This window comes from Physeter macrocephalus, chromosome 4 (assembly GCF_002837175.3).
Source record: "Physeter macrocephalus isolate SW-GA chromosome 4, ASM283717v5, whole genome shotgun sequence".
Taxonomy (NCBI): domain Eukaryota; kingdom Metazoa; phylum Chordata; class Mammalia; order Artiodactyla; family Physeteridae; genus Physeter; species Physeter macrocephalus.
Window position 1 is genome coordinate 72,615,709 of NC_041217.1, and position 25,308 is coordinate 72,641,016.

Below are 25,308 nucleotides of genomic sequence, written 5' to 3' on the forward strand. Positions count from 1 at the left end.
GAATAGATTTGGAAACAATTTTTCCCTCCTCTCCACTCCCACAGTCCTGAATCACCAGCCCTGCTCTCTCACTCATCACTTCCTGCTTGGTGAGTTGCACGTGTGTCTTATCTCCATGTCGATGCTCCAAGCCACGGGAGAGCAGGGCGCATGTCCAATTCATCTCCAGATCTTCAATAGCCCCTGTCAGAGGGGAGATCATCAAAGTCTGACAAACGATGAATGAATAACATCCTCAAGATCTGCTTCTCCTCTCCTCAGCACACATAGTTAGCACCAAGGGATTTTAAATGGTGAATGAAAAAGAAACCCACAAGAACATAAAGAGAATTTTGAGAAAAATAAAGCAGTAAATCGAACCTCAACTTTAAAAAGAGAAACACATTACTGGTTGCTTTTATTTAATTCCACTTTGAGTTCTGATCTCTTTACCTTGGAATCCACCCACATAGGAATAGGATGGGCCATGGTCCTGAGGGCAGCGGAGCAGCTCAGGAACTCTAGTTTAAGCAAAGAAAGGAGGACTTTAGAGACCCATGTGCACAGCAAAGCCAATAAGTCCACAGAAGAGAGACTGCAAATTAAGTCCAAACTCCATAGTTCAGCATTCAAGTCTCTCCATTGCTTCTGCTAGGGTACCTGCAAACTTTCTAGAGGTTCTCACTGTCTGGGGCCTGTCTTCTTTAATCAGTCTTACCTGTAGCTGCTAGAAGAATCATTCTCAGATATCAAGTGTCTCGTGTCCCTTCTTTGTCCAAGAACTTACAGTAGATTCCTTTCATCCCTCATCATATAGTTTTCCAGCCTGAATGCCAAGACATCTTTATCCTCATCCCCCTTTATCTTCATCCCCCTCCTCCATCTTCTTCCCTCCCTGCTGGGACCCTCTACCCACTGCACTTGTAAATCCTGCCACAGTATTTTTCTATAGATTGTTTCTCAGACTGATAACACATACCAATCTCAGCAATAATGGTAATTGCTGACACTTAGTGTGCCCTTACTCTGGGCCGAGCACTGTGCTAATATTGCTGGTGAATTATTTTCCTTACTCCTCCCATCAGCAGATAAAGAAACTGGGTCACAGAGCGGTTAAGTCATTTGCCCACAGCCGTGGAGCTACTTAAGGTGGAGCTGGGGCTCGAAGCCAGGGAAACTGAGCCCGAGACCACAGGCCTGCCTCCTCTCTACCCACTGCCTCAACTGCACTGTCATCAGACCTGACCCAAGACCCCTTCCGGGAGATGACGACCCCGGCTGTACTCTACACATGTGTTTGCTTGTTGCTGGCTTGTGGCATGGAGCCACCTTTAAGTCTTGCCCCTTCTGTGTCCCCACACTCAACCTGTCACTGAGTCTCGCTGCTTCACAGACTCCAAAGTCCATCCCTCCAGGGAAGGAACCCGCATCACTAACCTCAGTACAGGCCCTTAGAGCCAGGGTCACCACCATTCTTCCTGGCCAAAGAGCAGCGGGCTGTGAGTGGAGGGGGCCACAGCAGCCCAAGGGCCTTGCAGAGACCCGGGGCTGTGGGGAATGGGATGGGGAGCGTGGCTGCCCATCCAAGGCCATGTCAGACCTGGGATGGGGCTGGTGTCCCGGGGCAGGGCAGGGCACACTCCCTCTTGGGGATCAGACCTGGGCACCAACGGCCTATGCTACTCCAGTGTGGCCAGATGAGCAGACACAGCACAGCCCTGGGGACATGAGGCCAACTGGAAGGAGCAGGCAGCCAGGGTGCCATCTGGGTAGCAACAGAGTATCTCTGGGGAGCAAGCAAAGCAGGTAGGGGAGGGCAGGTAAGACAACTTAACCAGCAGAGCTTTGGGGAGGGATGTCTGCTTTTCAGATGTCGCCCCCTAGAGTTCTGGGCATGCATGCCCTTGTGCAGACAGCTATGAAAGGCTAAAGCCACCCTCCTCTAGTTGCTGGTAGAGGATTCAAGTTGGGGCTGGATGGCCCACCAACGACGTGCTTACCGGGATGTGCTCGGGCCAGGCTCAGGTGGGCCGTGAAGGTTGCTGCCTGCACCTCCCTCCTGGCTTTGCGCATTTGCTTCCCACCTGGCTACCCCACTCCTGTGCTGCATCTTTTTAATCAGTCTACTTACCACCTACAGACCACTCTTCCCACTGGGCCATGTCATCTTGTCCTTCATCTGCTCAAGAACCAAGAATCATTTCCAAGGCCTCTAAGACCAGATCCAAACCTCTTATCCTGGAATTCAAGGCCTTCCAAAATCAGACCCTTGGTCTCCATAGCTACCTCATCACTTGCTACTGGAGCCCAGGTGCCCTCCTGTTGCTAAAACTTCCTCATCATTCCCCAAGGCACACAGCAGTCGCTTCCCCTGATGCTGAGGGAATAGCGAAAAGGGCATGGGCTTTGCTTTGGTTACTTCCTGTGTGTTTTCAGGCAAGTCACTCAATGCCTCTGTGCTTCCAGTTGCTTACCTGTAAAAACACTTTACAGGATGTTGTGAGAATCTGAGTGTTTGTACACAAAGTGCTAGCTAGCCACAGGGTAGTTTTTATCATGTGGCTCCCGCTAATACAGGGTGAGTCAATCAACGGTATCCGTCATAGAGTGCCCTTGGTGTTCCCCACTCACGTGCCCTCCATCTCCTTTCTGACTAGCAGACTTCTGCCTCCTTTTACGCTCATCTCCAGATGCACCTGTATCTGCAGCCTTTCCAGCACACCTGACCTGGGGCGGGGGGTAAGGGTAAGAAAAGCAACATTTGTCAATTGCCCACTGGGCGCCAGACCCTGTTGGTGGGGGTGTGGGGCTCAGGGAGAGCACTGACGGTAGCAGCTAATACTTTCTGGGGGCCTCCTTGTACCAGACCCCATCCCAAGCACGTCATGTAAGCCTTGCTGGTAACTCAGTTCTGTAGATTAAGGTTCCTAAATGGCTTTCTGCTCTATCCAACCAGGATGGTTTGGTCTCCCCGGCCCCATCTCACCTTTCCCATCCAGTGGCCTCCAAGAGGCTGATGGGAAGAGTTTATCAAGGACTGATGTCCCTGTCATTCAGGCTCATCCTGTTAGAGAACATTTTGAGAAAGGACCCACCTTCATCTGCCCTGCCACCCCAGGTGCAGCCAGGCCCACGTGCTGCACTCAAGTTGGGCCCTGGCTTTTCATAAGGGCATTCCCTCTGCCTGGAACACCCTTCCCCCGGCCGGCCTGGAAAACTCAAGCCTCTGACTAACCCTCCTACACTTGAGTCGAGGTCATTGCCCTTTCCCTCCTGTCCTCCATGTGCCTCGTCCACTCACTTACAGACGCTTTCACAGATGTCTGCATCCTTCATGGACCCTTGCCCTGGGCTGAGAAACCTAAGGCAGGGGCTGTATCCTGTTCATCTTTCTATCTCAGTGCCTGGCACAGAGCCTGGCCCACAGCAGGCCTTGGTGTTTGGGGATGAAGGGAGGGAGGAAAAGGATGGGGTGGAACGGGTATCCGGCAGAGGGAATGGTGGTGATACATTTCCAGCTGGTTACTCCCAGGGCAGGACAGCCACGAGCCTCCATCCAGCTCAGAAGAGGAGGCCATGGCTCCGTGGAGACTCCAGAGCCTCCCCTGGAAACAGATCCAAGAGAGCCCTGGCTACCGCAGCCTCCCTCCAGACACCTGGGAGGTGCCAGTCTTTGGGCTCCATCAGCCTTCTTAGGGGAAATTGCTAAATGCGTTTGGTGATTTTTTTTGACATTTTCCTTGTTCAGGAGCTTGTGATTTCAGATTAATCACATCCACATACATTTAGACTGTCAGCTTGGAAGGGAAAATCTAAATTTTGTTACTGCATGATTTCATCCAAAGGTATTCTACCGAAAGGACGTCTATGATATGGTGCAAATCATGACAAAACATTTTACCGCTGGGACCAAGCTCGTGGTGTGGTGTTGGGGGGATGGACGGAGAACTGTAGGCAGGACCTGGGTGGGCAGAGTTGCAGCAGCTTCAGTCTCCTGAAGAGATCCGTGTGCCACCATCGCTGCTGTCTCCATCTCAGCAAAATGTCACATTTCCTTCTTTGTCCAGGTTTGCCCAGAGCCTTTACTTCCGGGAATGGCAGTTCCACTAACTAACTCCTGTCTTCCCCCCCCCGGCAGGTACCATGACCAGCAGGACGTAACTAGTAACTTTCTGAGTGCCATGTGGCTCATCTCTATCACATTCCTTTCCATTGGTTATGGGGATATGGTGCCCCACACATACTGTGGGAAAGGTGTCTGTCTTCTCACGGGCATCACGGTGAGTACCTGCCTTGGCCAGTTACCCTTCCCCACCCACCAAATGCTGCTAGGAGCAGCGCCTTTATGGTGGGTGCAGGGGGCCCTCCTCATCCGGGCATGGGGCCAGCTGCTAGTTAACAGGCCAGCGTTTGTGTCCCTGCACGTAGAAAGGCAGATGTGAAATCTGCGTGGCTTCTCACTGTTTCATTTCCTTGTCTAAGATAGGACTGTGTCCCGGTTCCTGACAGCTAATGGCCTCTTCATAGCCCCCCAGAAATGGGCCGAGTGAAGCTGGCCGTGGGTCTTACCCTCTGCTCCCATCCACCAGCCCCGGTGAGCAGCAGGGCTTGCAGTTCATTGTCCTCTTTCCTGTTGCCTGGGCCCCGCAGACCTTGGTACCACATCTGATAGAGTATAGCTAGAACTCACTGAGCCGGCCATGAGAGACCCGTGTCCTAGACTGGGTTGGCCACTGGTTCGGTCTTGGTTTGATGACGTGGCCCTGGGCCAACTCTTGGCCTCTGCATCCAAATGTTGAGGTGCCAGGTTCCGAGTGCCAGTTCCCTCCCAGCGTTGGCACCCGGCTAGCCTGTGACTGCATCCCCATCTCTCCCCAGGTGTCCAGCAGCTGTGCTGCCTCCTTTCAAGGTGTATATCCCTCCCGCCCATCACCCTGCCACCCCCCCACCCCTACACACACTTGTATCCATCACATGGCCACGCAGTACGGAGTTTGGGAGAGATGTGGGTAGGGAGTCAGACCAGAATCTGAGTCCCCGTTGCTCGCTGCAGCGCTGGACCCCTTCTGCTCACCAGCCCCACAGCCGCAGGCCTCTGACCCCATGACCTCACTGTGGACTCCAGGCAGGGCACTTAGCCTGTTGGACCTCAGCATTCTCGAGTACGAAGTACGGATGGGAGGCCTGCTCTGCCCTCCTCCCTGGCTGGTGATGGGGATAAACTGCAATGCTTTAATGTTAACGCACTCCGTCAGCAACAAGGAGCTGCGCCGCCTTCAGTGCTGGCGAGTCCTCGGCGTCCCTGCCGCCACTACTCCTTCACTGGCCGGGGATGAGGGCTCCTCGCCTCCTCTCCTTGCTGCGCTTTCTGGCCAGGACAGGCAGCCCTGCTCTTTGACCTCCTTCCCAGAACCCCAGAGTACAGAGTAAACACAGCGGGTCCTCTTTTCAGAAGAGGAAGCTGAGGGTCAGAGAAGGAGCGGGCAGCTAAGCCTGGGTGTCGTGGGGGTGAGGGTGGACAGGAGGCCTGTGACTTGGTCCTGGGTCTCCGTGGTTGGTTCCCACAGCCCTCCCCAGGGAGCCCGCTCTGCACCCCCATCATCAGAATCCTTCCAGTGCTCCCTCAGATTTCAGTCATCACCCCCACTTCTCCAGGAGGACACAAAAGACCCTCCTTCTGAAAGGGAAGTGACTCCTTTCTGCAGTGGGAAGGGGGTTAGGCCCTCGCCAGCCTGGTGGCCTCCTGGGACTGATCTCGGTGACAAGGCAGCTCAGAGCAGCAGAGGCCATAGGGTCAGAGGCCTGGGGCCGTGGGGCTGGTGAGCAGGAGGGGTCCAGCGCTGCCATGTCACGACTGGACACCGTCCTCTCCCCTTTCGACTGAAATCCAGAGCCGGTGCATATTAGCAGGTCCTGGGCAGCAGTTAATGAGAAAAGGCTTAGCGCCGGGGTTGGGATAAAACACGGGTAAGTGTAAGGCCTCAGAACAAATACCTCCCATCAGTTAGTAGGAGTCTATCTGGCACCGCTCCAGCTGTCACCAGGAAACCAAGGAATGATTCTTCCTTCCAGAAGGGAATGAAATGCCGCCCGAAGGCCAAAGCTTTCCTGTCTCAGAGCCGCTCGTGGGGTGCAAGCTTTGTGCCTCAGCACCAGCTCTCAGCCAGGCCTGCACGGAGCCGGGCTGCCAATAGGTGGATGGCCCTGCTGGGAGCCTCCGTTATTTTTAAATAGCAGCCATTCACCCTCTCAGCACGGAGCTGTGCCCCATCCAAGAAGCGGCCCCATAGCCACCATTTCCCTGGTTCCCTCACCTCACTCCTGCATCTCCGGGCTTCTGCTCTGGCACGGCTGGGGGGTGGGTGGGCAGGACCCCTGGGCCCCTCCTTGCCTTCTCCTGGGGTGTGGTCTTCAGCACCCGCTTTTGCTCCTGGGGCTGTAGCAGCTCCTTGGAAAGGAGTGTTTGTTCCTTGTGGAGAGAGGTGTGATCAAAGTGGGAAGAACAAACAAGTGAGGAGGAACCAATACCCACCCCCCCATATTAAAAATACAGCACATGCCTTTTATCTTCTCCTTTTGCACAAACCCTGCTGTGTAAATATATACCTATCTATAACAGGGACAGGGAGCTTCCCTCCTCTCATTGTCAGCGTGTTTACCCAAATTAAAATCAGCTGCCTCCCTCTGGGGTCTGACAGTGAGGAACCCTGGTGGCATTTTTACTAACAAATGTGACTTTTCCAGCTGAGTCACTCCTTTCCAGGGTTTCGCATGGCTGAGAATCCCTTCCTCCCCTCTCCCAGCCTCCCGACACTTTGTACATCTCCTGATTATTATTGCAAGTGCCTTTACTAAAGGTAGGGCTTCCTGTTTGGTTGCCATGGACACCATGCAGGCCAAGGCAAGGCCTGCTCAGGAAGGGAAAGGAAGAATTTGTGTGTGCAGGCTGTAAATAGTCTTAATCATTGTTTTCTCTTGGCAATCCCAGTAACGGTGTAATTATCAACCATTAAGCAGGGTATATAATTGTCTGAACAACTTGACATTGTTGGCACAGACCTGGTGTGTTTGAGAGATTTCACCCACAAAAGCAGGTATCTCAAAGGGCATCATCTTTCCATAAAGAATTTTATGATGACAGTTACAAGGTAGAGAGAAAGCTGGCAATATTTAGTATCCAGAATGGGCCTTTGAAGGCTTTTTGGTTCTGCAGGTATCTGGAAGACTTTTGGGGCCCCCAAGACTCCTTGGTAGGAATCCCATTTCAGTACAGCCAGTTTCTAAAGCTGGACTCACTCTGTGGACCCTTCATGAGTTAGGGACAAATAGACAAAAGCTTCCAGGATATCTGTGGGGGTCACTGAGCTTTTCCCCAGGGCTTCGTGAGAGAGGCTTCTTTGAACTGCAAAAGGAAAGGGATGATGAAGTAAAAGGTAGCACAAATTGAGTCATTTGGGGAGGAGGGAAAAAGAGGGCTCAGTAAGACATCTGCTTAATGTCAGTTTTAGAAGATGAGCTTCTCCCTGAAACACCTTGGTTTCAAACCAATTGATGTTATTTTAGTTGTTACATGGTATCTGTTGCAGAAACAGAATCTAACTGTAAATCCTCCAGGCTTCCCTCCTCCATTTCACTTTCATTTATGTTTTATTTATGCTTCTTTAGTTAAGTACACCTCATACTTTTCCCCTTGGGATACTTGTTTTTTGAGACTCTAAGGTTTTCCAGCTGGAAAATGTTTCTTGGAAACAAGGAGTAGGAGGACCAGAGTGGAGGAGACTGGGTCTCTGATTTGGGTCCAAAGCTATGGATGAGTTAGGCATGTTGACCCCAGGCCAGCCACTCCTTTCTCTGTTCACTCCTGTGCACCTGCTCACCATGTACCTTGGCAAGTACGACCTCATTAGAGGTGAACCCTCTCCCCTCCCACAGCCCTCCCATGGAAATAGTGTTGGACAGAGAAGACCCAGGGAATTCAGTTGGTGTCAACAAGGATTCAGGACTTGGCACCTCTGAAGGCAAAAGTCTGAGTCACGGATTTGCTCCACAATCTGACCCCATGGAAGTCATCCGAGCAGCTGCTTACCCTCTTCAGCCCCACTCCGATCTCTCCTCACACGGCCCCCCTGCCCACCAACCATTTCTGAGATTCCACACGAGGACAGCTAGGACAGCAGGAGCTCTCACACACCCAGATCAGCCAAGGCCTTGGCAATTTGTCTCTGAAAACCAACCCGCATCCCTGCCGTATCACACAAGCATTCCCAAGCTGCTAACAGGGCCCTGTCAGGCTGATAAACTCATCTAAGTAGAAAGGCCCAGAAGGAACATAGGTGATCATTATACCACTTGAAAGGTGGATACAGCAGGAGGGAGGGGGAATCCCATAGTACTTCCTTTATTTCCTCTAAAGAGCCAAAGTTGACCATTTACTTCTGACTCAAATCTTAGGCTCCTTGTTCTTCCTGCCTTCCACTCAATTCCCATCAGCCCATCCTTTTTTCTTATTCGTCTACTTCTTCCTTTCCACTTCCCCTGTCTGTCCCATGCTGTTGAGGAGGCAGCACAACTTGTTCCCTGTCTCAGTATCTGCTCCAGCTCTGTATCTCTCTGCATCTCCCCTCTCCCCTTCCCTTCCCTCCCCCGCTCTTATCTCCCTCCCTCTCTCTCTCTCTCTTTCTCTCTCTCTCTCTCTCTCTCTCTCACACACACACACACACACACACACACACACACACACACACACACACACACTGGAGAGGATCAGTTTGTATTTCAGCACCCTGAACACCACTTTCTGAAGGTTGCTGACGTCTGACCCCATCTTTACAAGGTTGTCTCTTAATGGGAATGACCAGATTAGGCTTCATTATTGGCTACTTCCCTAATTCAGCCAGATGATGGATTTTCTAAAAGAAAAGTTGAAAGTATCCACTGCTCTCTATTCAAGTTAGAATTAGGGGTTAAGAACCAAGCATCCTTCAGAGAAATATCCATAGGAGAGCCTTGACATCTTTAAGTTGAAAGAAACTGGGAAATGTCATCTAGCCCAGCCTCCTGCCTCCATGCAGAAATGAATCTTAATCATATAAGATAGATGGTTCCTTAGTTAGAACACTCTAGCTTCTCATTAGAACCCTTCTGCATCCAGCAGCCTAGGTTGTGAGCCATAGCAAGAACCATGGAGCAATTCATCTAGACCCTGGAACTTCAGGATTGTGGATGGTTGATTGTTTTAATGAAACCTCCAAAGTGGCGTGGTGAGCAGGGAGACTCCTTCAGGCTAATTCTGCCCCCAGTTTTCAGGAGTGATTTAAGCAGAGTTTCCCTGGACCCAGGGAAATGAGGAAGCCTGGAGCCTGGGAAGAACCCTCTCCATCTGATGTTCCATTTTTAACACAGTGATATATCCCTCTTTTTGGGCGTTCAGCCCACAGTTCTTTTGTAGCTCCATACAAAAGAGAGGGATTATATTCTCGGTCTGCTTGAGGGGAAATGGAGCACACATCTTCCCTCTAGAACAGCTTCTTTTTAAGCTATTTTTTGCTTTTAGAGGCCTGGCTCAATTGATGACACCTACAGACCAGGCTGTCTAACTGCCCATACCTATCCTTTGAAAACTGGGCACAGAGTCTCCTGCAAGTCACAGATGCCAAGAAAACAGGGCCGTCCCTGAACAAGAAAGGAAAATGAGGTCAGAAAAGGAAAGTTCACACAGGCTCCTTTCTTTTCAGTTTGTTGTGCTAGAAATGGGTGGCTGACCAAGTGTACCGAGAAACATGAGATTGTTTTCATGGGAACCCTTGTAAAAAGCTAGGGGAAAGCGTTGCCAGCTTCACCTGTGCCAAAACCTTGCACCAACCAACCTTTGTCAACCTGTGGCAAAGGAAAGAGATTATGAAGGAGAGAGTAGGGGATTGATCTACCATATGCATTCCGCCCAACTCTGGTATGGATTATAGTACCTTTGAAAACAGTCTTTAAGGTTTCCTATGCATTCCGTTAAACTGGGTGAGCCCCAAATGTTGTTGATGGATTCCTTCAATCCTAGGACCTCAATTGCTAAACTGAGCTCTGTGGCAATTATAATTACTGTTTGGCATCTAGAGGATCAGACTGCTGACTTTTCTGAGCTTATTGTCTCTTTCCATGAGTGGAGGTCAGGATGGTGCAGGGCCCCACGTGCAGGAAGAGGGTGATGGTCACCGAGGGGCGTGTGCTCTCTTGCAAGAACCAGGCAAGGGCGGGGCTGTCGTCTGCTGCCTGCAGGAGAAGCAGGGCAGGAGCAGTTCTCTCTCGATCCCCCCCACCACCAGGTCAAGATGCACAGCAAAGAGGACTTCAAAGTCCTTTGGAAGAATGTTGGGATGAGCCCATTTCTGCTCATTTCTCAGACAGTCAAGCATGCGCCCAGAGGATTAGGAGAGAGAAAGGGAGTCCTGAGGAACCGGCCTCTTTTACTTACTCTCCCTGGGCTTCCCTGGAATGGACCTTCCATAGCAGAATAAGAACGCTGCTCTGGAGAATACTGAGCGCCTTCTGCGGGTTCCCTTAAAATCCTGATTTGAGGCAGGTGTCTTGTTATCGTCTTTTAAATCTCTGAAAGATGGTGAATTCATGAGCCTCCTGGTGAAAGCAAGAAGGAACTGAATTTCTTGTGCTGAGTCATAGGCTAGACCTCCAGTAAAAAGACCCAGCTGGGAGCAAGCTCAGTCACTGAGTACATAGACCCATGCCAACCAGTGTAGCCCTGGGAAGCAGTCTTGGTGGGGTGATGCTTTGCCTCTTCGTTAGATTATTTTCAGGAAAACTCTCCACCACCAACAGGTGATCCATCAATACTGCATGGCTTTCTTTCCTCCCGGCCCCCTGCTCTGGAGCTGGCAGTGGGGCTGGGATATGCATGAGGGAGGAGGAGCGTGTGTGGATTTTCTCTCTTCCCTGCAAACCCTGGCAGGTGACCAAGGGATTGTTCGGTGTTTTAAATTCCCCCAAGCCTCAGCCCCATCCAGTATCCTGCTCCATGAAGAAGTGGCCAGCTTTATGAAGGCTCAGTCTCCCAGAGGTCAGCTCTGCAGCTAAGCCAAGAGCACTGCAGACCCCTTCATGGGTGCGGGAATCAGGGCCCTGATGGGTTTTGTGGCTTGGCCTTGTCCAGCCAGAGTTCAAGTCCCCACTCCACTCCTGGAGACCCCACCGTGGGCCCGGGGCACGTGGAGTCTTCCGCCTGAGCCCTGCCTCTTAATGATGTGCTCTCTCCCCTGGTCCTCTTGCTGTCCCCTCACAGGGTGCGGGCTGTACTGCCCTGGTGGTGGCCGTGGTGGCCCGAAAGCTGGAACTCACCAAAGCAGAGAAGCACGTTCACAACTTCATGATGGACACTCAGCTCACCAAACGGGTAAAACGCCACTGTCCACGTCTTAACGGGGGACTTAAGACCAACATGGGAGCCAGTCAGAAAGTAGCCACAGTGGGTTAGGGCCACACCTTTCAGTGGAGGGTTGAGGGTGCCCCAGACACATGCAAACAGCCAGCACAAAATGGGCACAATGTCCCAACGCTGAAGGCTCCTGTCTTCTCTTAAATCACTGTGCATGGTTCAGGCAACCAAATAATTTTCCTGATAATTAAATCAATAGCATACAATGATGTAACCCGCCCCCCTTGCCTAATGGTACCAAGTAAATCACCCAGCATGAGGTGTTCTTGCTTATGCTTAAATATGTTCATTATTCTCATTAGGAAGGGCAGTAGAAAGTCTTAAAAATGATACTGGGAATGTATCTAAATCCAACCCTTTGAAAAAAATCATTACGGACAATCACTCCTAAATAACGTTCATCAAAACGTCATCATCCAATTTTCCCCCTTTTGGGTTTTCCAAATAATGTTTCTCCCTTGGAACTTCATGGAAGTGGGTAAGGAGGGTGAAAAACTGAATATAAGCAGGAACGGGGAGATCATTTAGCTGCTAAAAGTCTGACACCCCACTGAATTGTCAGAGAAGAAAAGGCCCATTTAGAAGAGTCAGAAACGAGCCTTCCAGGATAACAGCAGGCCAAATGAGCAAGGCAGAAGCTGTTTATTTAATGACAGCTTTTATGGAAAATTCTTTAGAGCTGCAGGCTGAACGAAGGTCAGTAATATGATTTCCTGCAAAACTCTCCTCTTTCCGAAATGAGAGCGAAGCAAAACCCTGTGCTGGGGTCTTGGCCGCTCTAACAACTTTCTCATTTAGGATTAAAGTGGGTTAGGAGACCCATAAGCAACGAGATTTTGATTGGGGTTTTTGAAAGCTGGAGAAAATATTCAGTGATGAATGTTGCAGCACAGTAAAAATGTGTTCTAAATAGAGACAAAGGCAGGAAGGGAGAACAAAAAGAGAGGGAGAGTGACAAAGGGTGAGCGTGCTCACTCAGAGGGAGGCGTGGGGGAATGGGAAGTTGCCAAGGCCTCTCCAGTTTCTCAGCAGAATTATTTATGGTGTTTGATTGTTTGGTCTTTGATTACATGTACTGGATTCTTTAAAGAGCCTCCACAGATGTTAAAAAGAAGGGGTACAGGCAAATAGTCTTCTGTCACTGCCATACAGATGGTTGTATATGGTACATCCTGGCACTGAGCTGTCCGTGGTACAAAAGAAAACATGATTTGTATCATCAAGATGGCAGGATTGAGGGCCATACCCGTGGGTAGGCCAGCCGGGTTCCACCCGGAGCCCTGTAACCTAGCTGCTTTCCTTCAGCCCCCTAGTAAGCATGCAGAAGTCATGCTAAGTATTGAGCAGATTACCAAAGTTGCCTCTATTCTCCTGGAACAATTTGGTGCAGGAGTCAGGGGCAAGGGAGTCTAGCCTCCAAAACCTTCTCAGAAGCTGTTTCTTAGAGCAGAGACGTTAACAGCCTCTCTGTTTATTCTATTTGCTTTTTGAAACCAAGGATATACTTTGTATATCATGTTATTCCTTTGTTCTCTCCATTTTTCACTCTGTGAATCAGACATTAGAGGAAAATAAAGCTGAGGAAAGCCAGCTCCCTCACATGACAGGAAAATAAACAATTTTTCTGCAATATAATTGTACAAGGAGATGAGATTGTGGTTGCTAATTTCAAGCTTTCAAAAATAATTCTCTAAAATCCTCCTCAAGTCCACTTACCTTTTGAAAAGTGGGACTGAAAATCAAATCAACAAATATTTATTGCCCATTTATGAGTACAAGGCATCTTTTTATCGAATAACATCTTACTTTTCTGAGAACACTTAAATCTGTTGAAATGTCCCTTTAATATCGAATATCTTTTCCCAGAGAAACAAACAACACGAAAGGAGTGGCTCTTACAGAGAGAGGATTCTCAAAGCTGGCAAGACTGGAAAGGTTCTTTTACCTAACCTTGATTGAAAGGAAACTGGCTGTGAGCTTGGCCTGCTCTGGCTTCAGCTCCCCTTAACCTGGTCTCAGAGAAGGCCACCTTTCTTCCCCTGGCGATGCCTCATCTATCCTCTGTCTTCTCCCAGTGGCCCACTGTGTCCAGCAGGAGTGGCTCATGGGTCAAACAGAATTCACGGTGAATTCACAGTGAATTCACAGTGAATTTGCAGAGAAAGATCTGATCTTTGGAGGAGCTGATTGGGACATAATTGCAAACCTCTCAAGAGTGGACAATTAATAGATTTAACAGAGAAAAGCCATCTCTTACAATACATGCAATCTTAATTCTTCAAACCTCTAAGCAAAAAAAAAAAGAGGAATTGTAACCTATTAATCATAAAAATACTCAGATTGTTCTAGTCTTTATTTACTCTGCCTGTCTTGCTGTAAAGGCTTCAGCCCAGACTTTACCACTAGAGTCACACTGTTTTTATTCATTTATTTGCCAGGGAGGCGGGGGGCAGGTCCGGCGGTGGTCTGATGGCACAGGGTCAGAACTCAGTTTCTGGTTTTCCTGATTCCCGTGGCTTTTCTTCTCTCACTTGTATAACTTGTCAACCCTGGTGGCAACGTCATTTCTGTATTTAATGCAATCAGATCTTCCCACACTGACTTTGCAGTGTTACTGCCATTGTTAATCTAGAATTATAATTTATTGCTAACCTCTGGGCTACTAGGTAATATATATGTAAATGACACACAGAGAGACTATAAAAAACATACTAGATCCCCACCTTTTCTCCCACTCAATGCTACACATCCCCCTGTCGCTGTTTTAGGTAACGAAACACATCCATCACAGCTGGATGGCACTCCCTGTGTTCTGGGGACACCAAGATGAGTAAGAGATGGTACCTGCCCTCATACTTACTTGCCTGTCCACAAAGAGCACCTCTCCTTTCTAAAGAGCAAGGTAGCTGCACATGGACACACTTGACTTCAGAGGCACCACGGACAGGAGACGTTCTGTTTGCCACGCCTCCTCTCCACATCAAGCCTGCAGACATCTCTGCGGTGTGTGCCACTGGCTGAGAATTTTGTCTCCTTATCCTTGCCACGATGGGTTCCTGCCTCAAATACTTCATCCAAGTACATTTCCCCATGAAATCAATGAGTAAGACCAAAACCAAACCCATATCTGCCCTACACTAGTGCCTTCTCCTGCCTTCCCTGTTAATGACATCATCGTTCTTCCAGTCTCCAGGCCTGAAAGCTTAGCAGCATCTCTGACTCCTCTCTGCCCTGGTCCCCACAGGGGTCCAAGCAGCTTTGGAGTCTGATTCCACCTGTGGCCACACCAGCCTCTCCAGGTCTTCTGCCCACCATACTCAAAGCCACCATCTCAGTCTTGTACCATCTCAGTTGCTTGCTACCTTCTCATCTCACCTGGTCCTCCCTTACCCAAGCCATCCCAAACTTTGCTTCCTTGTGACTCTCCTTAGACTCTGAGACTTAGCTCTGAACATATCACCAACCTGCTCAAAAACCTTTAATAAACCCCCTGAACCTACTGATCCACTGATTAAAGAGCCTTTATTTTTTTAAATAGGGGCTAATTTTTTTAAATTTTATTTATTTATTTTTTGAATGCAGTGGGTCTTCGTTGCTGAGCACAGGCTTTCTCTAGTTGCAGCAAGCGGGGACTACTCTTCGTTGCGGTGTGCAGGCTTCTCATTGCGGTGGCTTCTCTTGTAGCGGAGCACGGGCTCTAGGTGCGCGGGCTCAATAGTTGTGGCACACGGGCTCAGTAGTTGTGGCTTGCGGGCTCTAGAGCGCAGGCTCAGTAGTTGTGGTGCACGGGCTTAGTTGCTCTGCGGCACGTGGGATCTTCCCAGCCCAGGGCTCGAACCTGTGTTCCCTGCATTGGCAGGCGGATTCTTAACCATTGCGCCACCAGGGAAGTCCCGAAAACTTTTCTTTAATTATGAGCATGTGTCAAAGTTTTATCACAATCCTGCTGGGGGAAAAAAAATGGTTTTTTTTCCAGCAGGCTAATTCAAAGGTTTACTCATAGTAGGGGTCTTTTATAGGAAAAGACAATGGTAGTCATTGTTGTACAGGGTACAGAAAGCCTGGCTAAAGGACACAGACTCCTGACTGACAGCTGGTAGGGCCCATGAGTGGATTCCCAGAACAGGTCTTAGTCTTTTAAAAATTTATCAGATAATCAATTGAGCAGTTATCAGGAATGCTGATTCTCCCCAGAAGGGGATTATAAATTATATCACCCACTAAAGTTCTGTCCCAGACAGACTAGGTACAGTCTTTCTTTAACAATAGTCATAGGAACATTGAGCTTTTGAGCTGGAAGCGTTCTTAGGGATGAGCCTCTCAGGCCCAGAGATGGGCAAGTGTGGGCCCCCAGCCATATGCAGTGAGCTGGGTCCCAGCCAGGGCTGCCATTTGTTCTCAGGCTGGCAGGCAGCTCTCCAGCCATAACCCAATGGGTTTCCCAGAACAGCCAGTTCCTTGGAACTCAGAATGGTGGTTAGGGTCCCAGGTCTGCTGGAAAGAAAAGCCAGTTTACCTCCAAACTAGCTGAGCATCACATTAATAGCATTGTGGAATTAGCCGTGGTTCATTACTGTGTTGCTATGGGGAAAGACTACAAACTCCCACTTTGAACCACAGAAGTACATCCCTCCGTGCTCCCTGTCCCAGCGTCCTGCCAGCCACAGGGGTGGAGCCCCCGTTTCTAAGTGTTCGGTGAGGGCTTCTGGGTAAGGCGGGCAGAGAAGCCTGAGAAGGGAGTGTGGAATAGGATGGGGGAGGAAGAAGAGAGGGTATAAGGGGGGAGATGAAAGAGATGGCAGTGGCAGGAAGCCAGCAGGAAGTGTGTGTGGGTGAGGGTGAGGGAAGTGAGGGGTTGGTGGATGGAGAAGCGGGGACCCCCCAGTTATAATGGACACCTTCAGTCAGGTGTCTGAAGACGGGCCTGACCTGAGGGCTCTCGCATTGCCGTTTTATCATCCCTTTAGATTGATTCATCTAAATTCAACCCCTGGAACTTCTTGAAGTTGTCTAAGTCACACCCACTTGCCAGGCCTGATCTGCCCTCCTCTCCAACTTCCCTCTCCCTGGGAGGGAGCCCTGGCAGCATGGAGGGCGTGCTATTTCTTTCCCAGGGGCCCATCAGTAGGGCTCCTGGAATTTCTCTCCCAGGGCTCCCTGTGGCTGTTGGGAGCATGGAGGGAGGTGAAGAAGGGTGCCCCTCGTCTGCCCCACATGTTCCTCCTACACCAGCCTCCACGAAGTCTGGAGAGGCAGGTTACCCTGGCAGAGAGGCAGCCAGAGCAAGTCGTTGACATGAATAATACGGCCAAGAGCTCAAGGAACAGACATACGTGTTCTGTTTTATGTTTTCTTTCGCTGGAGGTGGGGGGAAGGTGAGCTGACATTTGTTGGGGGAAGGAATATCAGTAACGCTACTGTGTACTGAGGCGCGGTGCAGCCAGGCTCTGTGCTAAGTGTTTCATTGAATCAACACCACAATCCCATTTCACAGATGGGGAGAACTTGCATCACTCTGTAGCACTCCACTGTGTTGTAGTTTTCTCTGAAGCACTTATTACCTGACACTATATTACACAGGGCATGCTGTCCCCATAGGATTAGAAGCTCCTTGAGGGCAGAAATGTTACTGGTTTGTGCATCCCAGTATTCTTACTTCCTAAACAGTATCTGCCCCATCGTAAGGGCTCAGTAAACGTTTTGGGAAGGAATGAATATGAAAATTGAGTCTCAGAGAGGTTCCGCAACTGTCCAAGGTAGAGATGATCATTCATCCCCTTGTGAGGTTTTTCTGAGGGCTAGTGGAACAATGTAAACAGAAAGTGTTTAGCGTAGAGCCTGGCACATAGTAAGCACTCCGTGAATGTTAGCTGTCAGTATTATATGCCAGATCTTAGTTGGATGACTTTCTTGCCCGGGCTCACGAATCTTAGAGCCCTCCCTGAAGGACGTAGGTCACTGAGCCAATTCTCTGGCCACCGTCAGAGTGAAAGCATACAATTCTTGGGAGAGAAATGAATGGGCCCACAGAAAACAATTAGCTCGTATGCTTATGGGTTTGGGGGACGAAACAGCCAGTCTTCCACGCACAAATGGCCCTCTCCTAACCATCCCTGAGCCCATCGGATCATGGCCAACCTTACCCAGTCCTTCCCAGTTCCCTGACCCACCCACTCCCACCCTCACCCTCAAGCGCATCTTTTGGCCCTGGTGCCCCGTCCACTAGGAGAGCTCAGTGGGTACCCAAGTCCCCATCAGGGAGTGGTGCCTGGAAGCCCTGTGGGAGCTCAGTGAATCCCAGGAGGGGCACACAGCCTCAACTGCCTCCCACCCCGACAATGCTCAAAACAATCAGCCAGGTGAATTGGAGGGAGAACCTGGTCACAGTAGCATTTACTGTCGACGTGGGAAAGCACAATGCAGTTAAAAGCGTATTTCTTTTTCTCTTGCAGATATTGATCTGCTTAGCTTTGTGCCAGGTTGTTTGCCGGCAATTAATTCAGAGTCAGCACCAAGGCTTGCATTTAACATCGCTTTCCTGAATACGCAGGGGCCTCCTGTTCAAACCCATAAAGATGCTGTGACTGCTTTGCTCAGCTACCCAGGCTGTGCTGTGACTTTAGTACCTTATATTTGGCCTAAAGTTAAGTGCAGGACCTGGACTCCCTATTCTGTCATGTTGCTAAGTGAGGGCCATGATGATTAAAAACAAATCTAATGTCCTTTCCAGTTCCTTGATCCTGGGAAACAGGAAATAATTCTGTTTGTGTAGAGACGACATCTAGTCAGTCAGGTCTTTCTTCAGACCACATGAAAACCTTATGCTCTTTTTGGACCTGGCTCTTGTTTGGACTTTGCCATTAGCTAGCTGTGGGATTCTGGCCCTCACATTCTATCTCTGAAGCTGTCATTTCCTCATATTTTCAATGGGGGTTTGGGCCAGATGATGACAACTGGTACCTTTATGGTGCTTTATAGTTTCTGTAACACTTAAATCCACATTGACTCAGTTTGCCGTTTATAACTTTACAGTCTTGGTCTCTGTCTCAGTTTCCTCATCTGTAAAATGGGGATAATATTAGTACCTTCCCGAGAGGGTTGTTGTGAAGATTAAATGAGTTTACACGTATGTAAAGTGGCACCTGGTAGATGTCTGCTCTTAGCCTCAGCACCATCAGCACCATGGTTATTGCCTCATTTGGGCCTCATAACAACCCTTAAGGTAAGGATTTATTTTTCCCTTCTTATAGATAGTTAAGCACTTACTCCTAAACTGGCAGAGGAAGGATTCACCTGCAGCCTCTCCAACTTCAAATGTTTGTTCCACACCAACACAGAGACAGTTGTCAAAGGCTCATCAGCGCTGACATTCCATGGCTCTGTCAGTGTTCCAAAGACAAGACCCGGGTAACTGGGGCTCTGCCGATCATCATACATGCTGGGCAGGTTTTTCCCTCCTGTTCTTCTGTGAGGCTTTCCTTGGAGGCTAAGCACCTAGGGAAACTGAGAAAACCACCTGTCAAGTTGCCCTCTCCCCACAGAAGGGCAGCAGGAGGAGGCACTCCACAGAGAGAAAGCCTTCCCTTCTATGCTGCCTCTTTTGCCAGGAGGCTGATGTCCACTCCAGCCCCTGGACAGAACCCCGGTGACCACACCCTCCTCTACCTCCCCCCTCCTCACCTGGACCCTTACCATTTCCAGCTTCTTCTCACCACCACCTGTTTCCTTTCAGGCAAGAAAGTACCAAAGGTGGACAATTAAGTCATTTAAAACCATCTTCACGGTAGATTTTTACTGAACAAAAAGGCAGTATTTATGTCACTTAGACATTTCTGAGAAGACCTAGCTGTTCTTTTAGAATATCACTTCAGCGCCAATGAAAAATATAATCCAGCCTTAGTAATAAATTTTTAAAACATACACACAGAAGTTATCAGCCTGCAAAACAATGTTTCCCAGGCCTTCCCACACGTCTCAGTATTTTAACAACGTCCCATCTGTTGATGTCAGTCTGAAGACGCAGGCCTGTACTCTCCAATTTTATTAAAATCCTTTCTGGCTAGTAACCTGATTTCTACTAGGCTGGCCTACTTACTTCCAGGCCCTGGGCCTGTGGGCCTGTGCCAGTTTGCATGGCTGACAGAAATGGGAACGGTTAATCAAAGATCTGTTTAGCTTGTGCTTAATAAGAAATGTTTCCTCTTGCTCTTGTTACTAATTGCTGAAGATGTCTGTGTTTGGATTAAAACTTTGTCCCCTGCCATCTGGATGCCATTGATATGTCTCAGCTCTGTCGTGAGCCAGGTGATATCAGTGGTTTCCATGTCAACAGATGACAGCATCATATGTTGAAATGTGTGATTGCAGTGCAGTGAAAGAGCCAGCCTTGGGAAAGAGGCAGCTCTGGTTTCATACCAAAATATCTTCACTGATTTTCAGACACTGCTTGGAAATGATTTGTTTTATGCCAATTACATTTACATGTAAAATTGCAGTGTAAATGTTTTTTGCCATTTGGGAAAGGAAACAATGGACTTGTTAATACCTAGAGTTCTATTCTATGGGAAAGACATTTCCTCAAGGAGGCCTTGTAAAATCTCCAGCTGAAGTGAAAGAAGTCAGACAGAGAAAGACAAACACTGTATATCACTTATATGTGGAATCTAAAAAATACAACAAACTAGTGAATATAACCAAAAAGAAGCAGACTCACAGGTAAAGAGAACAAATTAGTGGTTACCAGTGGGGAGCAGGGAGGGACAACATAGGGGTTGGGGGAGTGGGAGAAACAAACCACTGGGTGTAAGACAGGCTCAAGGATGTATAGGACAACGCGGGGAATATAGCCAATATTTTGTAATAACTGTAAATGGAAAGTAACCTTTAAAAATGGTATACAAATTTTAAATAATTTTTAAATAAATAAATAAAATCTCTACCTGATAGGAAATCTGTTTACTCTGTGAATCCAAAACATGTACCATTTACACTACATAGAAATCCCAGGTAGAGCATGGAACTCTGCATCCAAGGGCAGCAATGGTACCTATTTATCTAGTCAAAGTGTGCCCCAGGCCTCCAGGTCTTGGTAATGTAGCCTATCTAAATATAGCATCAGCAACAACAGATGACAGGCAGTCCTGAAATAATTAAGAAAGAGACAGGAACCACCCCTCAACTTCGGGCTTCAGTCTACTGTGTCCAATACAGGATTAATAAGAGATGAATTTTAATGATCCTTTCTAAGAGTTCATGGTTTCATTAAGGAAAAAGATCGTTGCAGAATCATTTCCTTATAAGGTAGACTATATTGACAGACATAAAAAACATGTTATGTGAACCTAGGAAAATTTACCTGATAGCAGCCTGTTTTATTTACTTTCCCTTAGATCAAGAATGCTGCAGCCAATGTCCTTCGGGAAACGTGGCTTATCTATAAACACACAAAGCTGCTCAAGAAGATTGACCACGCCAAAGTCAGGAAACACCAGAGGAAGTTCCTCCAAGCAATCCACCAGTGAGTAGGCCGGGGCAGCTCAGCCACCAGAGGACCAAATTAGAAGTGGTGGGTTCCCCAGAGCTCCATCAGTATCTTCTTGTATACTTAGAGGAGCAGGAGAAATCCATTCTTTTCCATTCAACAACCACTGGGGGCGGTGAACTGGATGCAGATCAGTCTGTTTATTCGCTTATTGCACCTGCCACTGCCAGACATTGGACAGACTGCTGTGGAAGGTAAAAATTAGGTAAGAGCCTCAGGGGGCTCTCATAGTCTACACACAACACACACACACACACACACACATACATACACACACACACACACACATACACACACACCACCTTACAACTGGAAGCAGAACAAATTGTGGTCAGTGCTTTCTATAAGCTACGTATTTAAAAAGTATAGTGGATTTTTAAAAGTAGAGGATGAAAACATTTATTCTGACCTGGAGGCTTGGGGAAACCCTGAAAGGCTGAGAGTAGGGCACCTAAGGTGGAAGGCACAGCCTAGATAAAGGCATAGAAGCCAGGAAATTATCTGAGAGTGGTGAGGAAACTATAACGACTGAAGGCAGGCACGCGTGGAGGTTAGAGTTTGCTTTCCTGGGGACCTGCCAAGCCCTTGATTCTGGTCAGTTGTCACCCATGTTCGAGGTCCTGGGCTGGGTTCCAAAACCAGATGAATTGATGTGGGTGTGGAGTCTGCCCGTGGGGCTGAGCCCAGCGCTTGAAGAGCATGGCTGTTACGACTCTTTCCCGCAGACTGAGGAGCGTCAAGATGGAGCAGAGGAAGCTGAGTGACCAAGCCAACACCCTGGTGGACCTTTCCAAGGTGAGTGGCAAAATCCGAAGTCCCTGTAAAGGGTTCTCAGATGCTGGCATTTCAATTTCTCAGGTGTGGCTGTGAAGGCCTGGCCTTGGTCAAACTCGACAGTGCGGGACCAGGAAAGCAAAGACTACTTCCTCCTTTGTTAAAAAAAAATCATCTGGGTTCAAGTTCTTGCAATCTACTCGTGCGTGTTGTTGACTTTTAAAACCTGGCATGTGTTTCTTAAATTCAGTCACTCAGGTCAGTCTTTGCTGGGATTTAATTAGCTGACCTACTACATCTTTTCGGTGTGTTGCTTGATTAGCTGTACGCTGAGTTTGCACAGGGTGAAGCACGCTGACGAGACCAAATGGTGATAATGGTGACGCTGCTGCCTGGGTCACACCTAGGAGGATCCTTCCGGTTTGCCCTTATAATTGCAAACTCATTTTCTTGCATCCTCCAGTCCTTACAACTCAGCTTTTCTGGCCCCAGATTGGTGGTGGTGGTGGTGAGGGGTGCATTTCTTTATTTCTCATGAAGATGCCAAAAAGGAGAGCCCTCCTTTGAGAGCCCGACTGTCATTCTGCGTTTCTGGCCTTGAACTGCTGTAAATACTGTAAAGGAACTCTCTCCTTTTGCAAATCTCTGGAGTGAAGGAATCGGAGGCTGCACCGCTGGCAGAGCTGAGTGTAGGCACCAATGAAGAAAGAGCCTCCCCTCCTCAGCCCCTCCTCCTCATTGCCTCTTTTTTTTTTTTTTAATTTGTTTTTTATTTTTGGCTGCATTGGGTCTTCACTGCTGAGGGCAGGCTTTCTCTAGTTGCGGCAAGCGGGGCTACTCTTTGTTGCAGTGCGCGGGTTTCTCATTGCGGTGGCTTCTGTAGTTGCGGAGCACGGGCTCTAGGTGCGCGGGCTCAATAGTTGTGGCTCGCAGGCTGTAGAGCGCAGGCTCAGGAGTTGTGGCGCACGGGCTTTGTTGCTCCGCGGCATGTGGGATCTTCCCAGATCAGGGCTCGAACCCGTGTCCCCTGCACTGGCAGGCGGATTCTTAACCACTGCGCCATCAGGGAAGCCCCCTCATTGCCTCTTGATAGAAATTGTATATCAAATGTATAGCCCAGGGCCAGGCTGGCAGAACATTCCAGCAGATGTCGATTATCATCATGGAACACATTTCCTGGGTAAGCAAGAGAAACTCCCTCAGGCCAGTTAAGCCCCTTTGAAAAGATGGTGCAATCAGAGAAACTGCCAGTTCTTGGGCCATGTGCAGGCACCTTGTTCAATGAAGGGATCAGGCCAAAGAAAGCGCCTCCTAAGCTTGGGAGGACTTCAATCAGGGAATGTGCGGCTGGCACAGGTGGGGAGAAGCCCACAGGCTGTGTGCTTTGGAGGGGGCGCTGTGGTGGAGTGCAGGGCTTCTGAGAGCCAGGAGGAGGCAAGGATGTGAATGGAACGCCCAAGTGCCGAAGAGAGCCCCCCATGGTCTTGGGTGCACTGCTTAAAACTCTTGGGTTCCAGTATCAGAAACCCATTGGAAGTAGGTTTTAAAATGTAGGTGTTTTTTATAAGGATACAAGGAAGTCTCATTCCAGGCAGAACCTCAAGGCAGGCATGTGGTCAGACTTCAGGAAGGAACTACCTAGAAGTGCCCCTCACCCTGGAAAGTATTCGCTCACCCTCTCTTCTCTCTCCTGTTCAAGTGCCTGCTTCAGTTCTCTCTCTCTCCCTCTCCCGCATCTCCTGACAACTTTCTATGCCCCCTGTCTCCATGGCAGACCATGGCAGGCCCCTATCCAGAGAGTACATATCCTAGTTCTAGCCACAGGCAAAGACCGATTGGCCGTCCTCCTATTGGTCTTAATTCTAAATTCTCAGAAGGGATGAGATGACTGGCCAGTTTGGGTCACGTGCCCACCCTTTGGCCAGTCAGCTGAGGCCAGCAGGGGGGTCGGGTAGGGAAAACATGGCTGTACACCCACGCTGGGAGGTGCAGGAATGGCCCAAGAAGCCCCAAGATATTTCTTTTACAGGTAGCCATGTTTCTGCCTCCCCTCTCACCTGGCAGGACAGGCTGTGGCTGGTGTTCTCCCGGGAATAGCGGGCACACTGGACTTTCAAGCCTGCGTTATTTCAGTGCCAGCCACCGCCTCTCACAGAGACAGGGCCCCGTGCAGAGCAGACTGGGTGAAGCAAAAAACTCAGTGAACTGGAAAGAGGCTCATGTGAATTGGGTGGGGGAACTAAACCATCGATAACCTGGGAGCAAGTTACCTGGAAAGAAAGGGTGTGGAGGAGAGGGTGGAGGGAAAGCGTCTGCAGGGCTACCGGGAGTGGTATGGGACCTGCAGGGAGGGTGAACTCTGACATCCATCCAGTCTTCATCTTTCCTCCCAGGAGACTCAGCCAAGGTCCTGGCAGCAGCCTAGCATCTTTCACACTGGTCCACATTCCCCCTGGTATCCTGTCACCAAGCAACAGAACAGGGGAGACAATAATAACACTGTGTTCTCTCCCTTTTCTTTCTGTGCTTTGTCCTCCCAGCTCACCACCTTCCACCCCTGTCCTTTGGTCCTTTCTAGATTAAGAAAAGGGCGTGTGGCCTCCACATAACACTTGCGGTATTGAAGAGCTCACTCGTAGGGTGGCAGAGGTGGAGTGGGGGAATGCTGGGATGGGGAAGGTATCACTACATTTTCAATCCCCCTTCTCCCATATCCCTTCTGGCTTCTCATATTTTGCCACCTTCCTTTACTTTATTTTTTTTTTCATTCACCTCATTCCCTACTACCTTGGCCCCTGCGGGCACCAATGGTTTCTGCATCTTCCTGGAGTAACTTGAAATTTCAGGTAAAATAGGATCAGGGTGTCACTGGCAGAAGACCAGAAGCCCCTAGAGCCACAGTGCCTGCAGGTGGGGTTTGGGAGGGTACAAAGCAACCGCCAACCTGGCCCACAGGAACACCCGAGAGCATGAAGTCCCCCAAGAGTCTTGCTCCCAAGTCTGATGTCACTTGTTAGTTTGCAGGGAGAGATGTGACCGTCACATAGATAAGGGCTCTACAGACCAACCCGGGAAGCCAAATGATAACCAGAAAGTTGCCTGGTAAGAGGATAGTCAGAACCATGGTGGTACGGTTGGAACAAAAGTGGTTTCGTTTCAATTAAATGAATTGAATTTGAGGGATAGTTAGACATAGGGTGGGCAGGACTTTGTACTGGTGAGAGGTGGGGCCTGAGGGAGAGGATGACGCCCAGGTTTTGGGTGGGGACAGCCTGAATGAATGGCCTCTCATGGAGCCAGGGAGCACTGGCAAAGAGGTAGGACCGAAAATGGTGCCCTTGGCACGAGCTGCCTTGGTTTAGTGCTGCTCTGACCTGGTTTTATAACTTAACTCTCAGAAGACAAGTTTATTTTATTACATTAAAGTTTTATTTTATTGGCAGTTCCCTGGAGGTACCCCATTTTTGCTCCCCTGCTCCCAGGACCTTGTTCAACGTTCATTCACAAAAGCTTACAGAGCACCTGCTCTCCAGAGGCAGGCCCTGGGCTGGGCCCCCTTGGGAGTCTTCTCTCC

At 49.2% G+C, this 25,308-nt stretch overlaps 1 protein-coding gene across 11 annotated transcripts in view; it reads left to right on the plus strand.

The window, feature by feature from the left end:
• The window catches only part of KCNN3 (potassium calcium-activated channel subfamily N member 3), a 177,046-nt gene that overhangs the window by 144,734 nt on the left and 7,004 nt on the right, over window positions 1-25,308 (plus strand). For 10 of the 11 annotated variants that reach the window (XR_003679487.2, XR_003679488.2, XM_055084296.1 and 7 more), the window contains 5 exons: window positions 4,118-4,259; window positions 11,267-11,377; window positions 13,286-13,354; window positions 20,809-20,936; window positions 21,686-21,755. Coding sequence is in view for 9 of the 11 variants with exons in the window: in XM_055084296.1 (XP_054940271.1) it covers window positions 4,118-4,259; window positions 11,267-11,377; window positions 13,286-13,354; window positions 20,809-20,936; window positions 21,686-21,755 (520 nt within the window). In the remaining 2 variants the exon portion in view is untranslated. The remainder of the gene's footprint in view (window positions 1-4,117; window positions 4,260-11,266; window positions 11,378-13,285; window positions 13,355-20,808; window positions 20,937-21,685; window positions 21,756-25,308) is intronic. The other variant, XM_028488785.2, reaches the window with a different exon arrangement.